The 7,302-nt window shown below is 42.8% G+C and overlaps 1 protein-coding gene across 1 annotated transcript; it reads left to right on the forward strand.

Annotated features, from left to right (window-relative positions):
• The first annotated feature begins 362 nt into the window (after window positions 1-362).
• On the forward strand, window positions 363-5,080 carry TREX2 (three prime repair exonuclease 2). The gene is made up of 2 exons (XM_051967795.1): window positions 363-399; window positions 3,646-5,080. Exon 2 carries the CDS (start codon window positions 3,665-3,667, stop codon window positions 4,385-4,387), a length of 723 nt encoding a protein of 240 aa, XP_051823755.1. The 5' UTR covers window positions 363-399; window positions 3,646-3,664; the 3' UTR covers window positions 4,388-5,080.
• The last annotated feature ends 2,222 nt before the right edge of the window (window positions 5,081-7,302 follow it).

Below are 7,302 nucleotides of genomic sequence, written 5' to 3' on the forward strand. Positions count from 1 at the left end.
TGTAACGTCACATGGCTAGTCGGTGCCACAGTTAGACCTCATTCACGAGGACTTTTAATATTTCATCATTTGCAATACGTAAGGCCATACTTGATTTTTCATCTGATAACAAGGCATGTTCCTTTCCAATCAATATTAGCATTTCCTGCATATCCTACTTGAGAGTCAGAAAGAGCTTATTTAAATAAAAACAAAGGGGTGGCCCAGCTGTCATTCCTGAAGCACTGGTATTCATAATGTCTTTGAAAGACGAAATTTCCCAAGAGATTCTGCCCGTGATGACACATGGGGTGTGGCCAAGCAGCCAATCGCTATAAGACTTCCCTGAACTTGTCCCTATAAACCAATTCTAAGAATTGCTTTAGAAGGACAGAAAGTCAGCAGAATCTTCTTCCATTGGTAAGTCCTTCTCCACTTTAGAAAGCATGTGGGTGACGAATTTATCTCTGTCTTAGTTGCTGATTAACTCCCAGGGTTTTAAATCTCTCCTTCTTCAAGGGAAGACTTCTGAGGAGCCACTTTCTGTAAGTAGGAGTAGCCTTCAATGAGAAATAGATGTTTCCTTCTTAATATTCCTTTGAAACTTGGGATGTCGTCAGTTCTAGAGTAGAAGGGTGATCAGAAGCGATCTAGTCCAATCTTTTCATTTTTACAAGGGAAGAAACTGAGGCCCAGAAGGGGCACTCATGTGAGTAGGAAGTAGCAGATCTGGCTTTGAATCCAGGGCTTCTTACTAGAGCTTGAAGGCTAATGTAGTGGAGAGAACACAGGATTAGGAGTCAGGAGACGTGATTTCACCTCCCAGCTCTGCTACTTGTGTGGCCTTTGCCAAATCATTTTTTATAGCTGAGCTTTGATTTCCTTCTATTCTCGAATCTGTGATCCTAATCGGGCTGTATTCGCTAGCTGGGTGTGAAATGTTTGGGGAGGCTTTAAAAGAAAACTACTACTTCCACTTCCCTCAAACCTTCCCTCCTGGGGAAATGAAGAGTCTGCAATTCCCCCTTTTTTTCCAACTGGCTTTCAGTTCATCTCCTTGCCCATGTCCATATTTGGGATAGATTTAAGTTAGTGTTGGCATTAATCAACTTGTAACATGTATGTATTTAAAGGAAATAGCCCTTAGATTTTGAGAGCTTTTACTTTGATACCTTGGATAAGTCAATTGCTTTTTTTTTTCTGTGCCTCAGCGTCCTTCCCTGTAAAATGAGGGATTTGGTTGCTAAAGTCCCTGTCAGGTGTATGATGTGATGAGGAACTGTCACTCAGATCTTCCAGTCATATCGAGGGATTGGACTAGACTACTTCTAAGGTCCCTTCCAGCTTTGTGAATTTACAACTCTTACAACTAGCGCTCAAAGTATCTTAAATATCAGAACTGCTCAGGGTGTTCAAAATGTTCATTTTGTGTGTGTGTGTGTGGCTTCTCCTGAGCCTTTTACCATCCTCTTTCCTCCTGCCATTTGATCACGGGCATTTGCAGCAAGTCAAATTTATCTGTATTCTCAGCTATTCTGATTCAACTGCCATAGGGACTTACGCCAGTGGAAGCATTTGGGTTCAGAGATTCCAGTTTTTCTAATAAACACTCACACAAGGTCTCTTTGATGGTGAGCCATTGACTGTCTTAGGGATCCTTTTTCTTCCGTGCCTTTCATTTCTGGAGCCATAATCTTTGTGGGTGAAACTTGGCCACAGTCCCAGGTGGGCAAACCATTTTATTGCCTGGGGGCATTGCAGTGAGTCAGCAGTAGAATCTGAAGTTTCCTCTTGAGACTTCCCTTTACCCACTAGGCCCGGCTTTCAGCTTTGGCTTCTGGGAACACCTGTTCTATCTTCAATGAGGAAAACAGAGTTTATAGACTGCAGTGTGTTGTGTATTGCAGTCTTTCTCCCTGAGGGGTACAGATGGTCAAGTGCAGGAGGTTGGTGCATTTTCATTGGCTCTTCAATGATGAATGGTGTACTATGGGGCTGGTTTTTTTGTTTGTTTTTAAGTGTTTAAGGAAGTGAAGTGGGAAGAAGAAGGGAGGCTGAGAAATAGAGAACTGAAGCTCAAGCAGTGTAATCTTTCCACTTCATTGGAAATTGTAACTTGTCTCCATTCCGGCAGTGATACCGCCATATGTCACGCGTTAGTGCTGATTGTAGAATCAAATGAAGGAATTCTTCTTAAGCCATTTTCCATCTCTATTCCCTCCCTTCCAGACTTGCTGGTAGCTCTTTATCACTGGTAGGATAGAAGACAACCATAGGCAATGAGAACTTGTAATCTATCTGGTGAGAAAGAGTTAGTTACTCTTCCCTTCCAAAGAAGCCTCCATTTGAGTAAACTTCCAGAGGTCAGTTATAGGCGTCTCTAAACCAGCTGAGTCATGGGAAAGACTGATCCACTCCCACCTATCCCAAGTGGAGTGTCCCATATTTTACACCCACTCAGGAGCCAGAGTTAAACTCAATGGCCAACTCAGACATAGGGGAACGAGTTCTGAAGGCATTCGGTTTCTTTCTCAAGGCCCAAGCTCCTTACATAGTGACAAAGGGTTGAGTAGTAGTTCTCACAGTGTGATCCAGGGACCACTGATGTCGGTTGGTCTGTGTGGTATTAATGGGCACGATGCAAAAGTACCTCTGCCACTGAATGCTGACTTTGGAACATTTTGCTGAGGAATATCTGCCCTACTATGTGCTGTTGGGGACTCCCAATAGATGCTTCTTCAACCATGTCAGGCAGGTTAAGGAAATAAGGACCCCTGAAAAGAGATGAGTCTATACAGGGCTCTTTCCATGACTCCCAATCTAGACTCTGCCATTCCTTAATTATAGGACTTTGGGCAAGCTATCTCCTTTCTGTGTCCCAGTTTTTTTTTGCGCCATCTTCACAATCAAAATCCCTTCTCCCCTCACCATCCCTTTTGCATTTATTTGTTTTGTCTACAACCTCTATTTATCTGCAAATTCCCAAGCCCCAGTAGAAGTGCTGCTTGAGGACAAGAACTATCTCCCTTGTACATGTATTTTAGCATACAGAGATGCTTAATAAATGCATCTTGTTTCCTTGATCATTGAATCAACTAGCATTTTCGAATTCTTAAATGTATACCACGGCTGGGCCATAGGTGTGCCATGTGGTTACTGCAAAATTCAAGGAAGCAGCAGACCTCCCATGTGCACAGCATTGTCCAAGGTGCTGGCAACACCAAGAGCCAAATGAACTAGTCCTTGCCCTCAAGGAGCTTCTAACTGGGCTGGAAGGACTCAATTGCTACACATAAAGCAATTTGAGAACTTATTAGTGACCCACTATGCTTCTGGCTCTAAATGCCCTCCTGAGGAGGTAGAGATACTTGAGGACTCCAGTAGCTGCTAAAGACCTCCTGGTGGAGGTGGGATTTGAGCTGAGTCCTGAAGAATAAATAGGATTCTGAGGATTTTGAAAAAAAAAAAAAAAAGAGGAGGAAAATCAGAGCATTCAAGGGGAAAATAAAGGGAGCAAAAAGGAAAAGGTGAACACTGAGAAATTTTATTTTTTTGCAACTGGAAGAGATCGCTCAATAAGCACAGGTATCAGAACCAGGTCTCTTAATTGAGATTTTAATTAATTTCAAATTAATTTTTTAATAAGCTTTTTTTTATATACTCTAGCTGTGCTGTATTCCTCCCAATGGCTGAACCAAGGTGTGAAACCTTCATCTTCCTAGACTTGGAGGCCACTGGCCTTCCCAACGTCCATCCCGAAATAGCTGAGATCTCTCTGTTTGCCATCCATCGCTTTTCTCTGGAGAACCCAGAGAAGGATGAGTCGGGTTCCCTTCAGCTGCCTCGAGTCCTAGATAAACTGACCCTGTGCATGTGCCCTGAGCGGGACTTTACCCCAAAGGCTTCGGAGATCACAGGCCTGAGTAATCAAAACCTGACCAACAACCGTAAACCAGGTTTTGATAGAACCGTTGTCAAAGCCCTTCAGGAATTCCTCAAGCGGCAGGAAGCGCCAATCTGCCTGGTTGCCCACAATGGTTTCGACTATGACTTTCCCCTCCTTCGGACTGAGCTGCAGCGCCTGGGTGCAGACATGCCTGATGGCACCCTCTGCCTTGACACACTCCCCGCACTGAAGGGCCTGGATAAAGGCCACCACCATAGCACCAGGGCGAGCCACAGCAAGAAGAGCTACAGCCTCAGCAACCTGTACCGCCAATATTTTAATGATGAACCCAAAGCTGCCCATTCTGCTGAGGGAGATGTTTACACACTAGTCATGGTCTTTCTTCACAGGGCTCAGGAGCTCCTTCAGTGTTTTGCCACTGAAGCCCAGAGCTGGGATGAGATCCAACCCATGTATATCTCTACCCGCAGGAGACGGAGTAGTCAAGGCCACAATGACTGAGTTGCCCTCTCCCTACCTTTACATCTAGGGTTCTATAGTCAAGGCTATGTTTTAAGGTGCCTAGGGGAGAAGAGGACCAGCATTACTCTGGACATCCCTGAATTGGCAACTCTGAGAAAGGAGGGGCTTTCAGAATCTGAGTTGGAAGAGACTTCAGAGATCATTGAGGTCAATAAAAGTCCATATGTGATCAAGAATCTCTTCTACAACATCTTTAACAGGTGGCTCTCCGGGTTTTGCTTGAAATTATCTAGTGAGGGGGAACCTACTACCTCATGACCCCAGCAACTTCTTCCCTATTGATCCTGATTCTGTTCCTCTTCCCTGGGATATCCCTTCGACAAACTGAGAACTCTTCTGTCCGTCCTAAGGCTTCTCTAGGCTCATCATTCTCAATCCCTTCCATTGATTTTAGTAAATAGAATGATCTCGAGACTCTCTTCTGGACACTCCAAGAACTGGCAAATGAGATTCCAGATGTCTACCCAGGGCTGACTAGGGTTCACACATTGGACATAATGCCTCTCAATGGAACCTTTCAAAATGAGCGTTTGGGGTTACCATGCCACCTATTGACTCATATTGAGTTTGCAATCCACTGAGACCCCAGATCTTTCTCATATGTATTGCTGGTTACCCATTCATGCCTCTTCCACTTTTAACCCAAATAAATATATTAGATTTGGCCCAACATTTTAGCATGTTGAGATCTGTTTCCTTCTGGCTCTGTCATCTGCACATTTTACAATCACACCATCCACTTCTTTACTCAAGTCACCGATGAAACTGTTAAATGGCACCGAGATGAGTACAACTCTGGCCAGACCACTTGACTGTCTTCCACTCTAGTACGGTTCCATTACAGCTCTCTATGGAAGGGAATGAATTCTCAGTTACAAGAGGGACTCAACCACAAGCAGCAGAAAATATAACTAGTAAATATGGAGCCCACGTGCCTAATTGCGCTCACTTGAGTGGTACAGGTTATTGTCGCTCTACAGACAATTCTTGATTTACAAGTCCAGTACTGGTCTCTTTCCTGAGCTGCACACTCTCATCACCAATCACTTTCTGGATATATCGAGCTGGATATCCTTCCAGTGTACATCTCAAATGTCATGAGTCTAAAACAGAACTAATTACCTTGTCTTCTGAATACACCATTCTTCTGAACTATTATTGTCAAGGCCATAACCACCCTCCCAATCTCCCAGGTTTAACTTCTATGCAGTCCTCAGTGATTTATCCATCCCCCACATATAACAACAATAATAATAAATATAAAAGTAACAACAACAATAACAGCTAACATTTATAACATGCTTCTTATTTGCCGGGAACTGTGCTAAATGCTTTATAAACATCATCTCATTTGATCCTCAAAACTATCCTGAGAGGTAAGTGTTATCTCCATTTTAAAGATGGAGCAACTGAGGCAAACAGAAGTGAGGTGCCTTTGTTGGGATCACCCAGGTAGCTCAGGTCTTACTGACTCCACTTCCAGCCCTCTATCCATTGTACCACATTACTGCCCGATTCACTGCTAAATTATGTCACTTCTTTGTCCAAAATATTTCTTGGGTATGTCCTCTCCTTTCCACTTAGCCAGCCACTATAATTCAGGCCCCCATGTTTCTTGCCTGGACTATTGCAATGCTATCTCTTGGTTCTCCCTGATTTCAGTGTCTAATCCATCTTTCACACAACTGCCGAAGTGATATTTCTAAAGCAAAGGTCTTACTATTTCATCCTCTCCACTCAAGTTCCAATGTTTTCCTTATTACCTTCAAGATCATATATAACCTCTTCTCTTTGGCATTTAAAGCTCTTTATCACTGCTCTCCCTTCTACCTTTCCAGTGTTCTTATATCTTTTAGCTGATCTCAATTTATGATCATTCACTTCACCCTCTGCCTTTCTGTACACCATGACTTCCAAACTCTTGGCCCCATTACCCCTATACTAGCTCCTAGCCCCCTGCTCCATCTTAACCCATTAGTAAATCAATTAAACTCTGCATCACCTGATCATCTATGAAAGACTTTGTTCTTCTCGATAGTTCAGTGATCCAAGGAAATCTCAGTAAATTTTGGATGGAAAACGCCATCTGCATCTAAAAAGAGAACTGTGGAGATTGAATGTAAATCAACACATACTATGTTCACTTTTTTTCCCTCTCTCGTGATTTTTCCCTTTTGTTCTGATTTTTCTCTCCCAACATGATTCATAAACAAAACAATTTTAAAAAGAAGAAAATGTAAATTAAGTGCTGATAGTCTTTTTTTTTAATTATTATTTTTTAAAATAACTTTTTATTGACAGAACCCATGCCGGGGTGATATTTTTACAGCATTATCCCTTGCACTCACTTCTGTTCGGATTTTTCCCCTCCCTCCCTTCACCCCCTCCCCCAGATGGCAAGCAGTTCTTTACATGTTGAATATGTCACCGCATATCCTAGATACAATATATGTGTGCAGAACCGTACAGTTCTCTTGTTGTACAGGAAGAGTTGGATTCAGAAGGTAAAAATAACCCGGAAAGAAAGACAGAAATGCAAGCAGTTTACATTCATTTCCCAGTGTTCTTTCTTTGGGTGTAGCTGCTTCTGCCCATCCTTGATCAATTGAAACTGAATTAGACTGATAAATGGTCTTAAAAAATACTGTAACACACACACACACACACACACACACACACACACACACACACACACACACCCCTCTACATCACCCTCCTGAATCCTTTATCTCCTTAGCCTATCAGTGATCTTGCTCTGCCAAATCTCAGTCTTGGATTACTCTAATTGTCTTTTCTTCTCTAATTTGACACATGTACCCTGAAGGAATCTGGAGAGAATCACAAAACCCCATTTATCTGGGTCCACTACAGATTTATGCTACATAACCTCAACT

The sequence above is a fragment of the Antechinus flavipes genome, chromosome X, assembly GCF_016432865.1.
Source record: "Antechinus flavipes isolate AdamAnt ecotype Samford, QLD, Australia chromosome X, AdamAnt_v2, whole genome shotgun sequence".
Classification (NCBI taxonomy): Eukaryota; Metazoa; Chordata; class Mammalia; order Dasyuromorphia; family Dasyuridae; genus Antechinus; species Antechinus flavipes.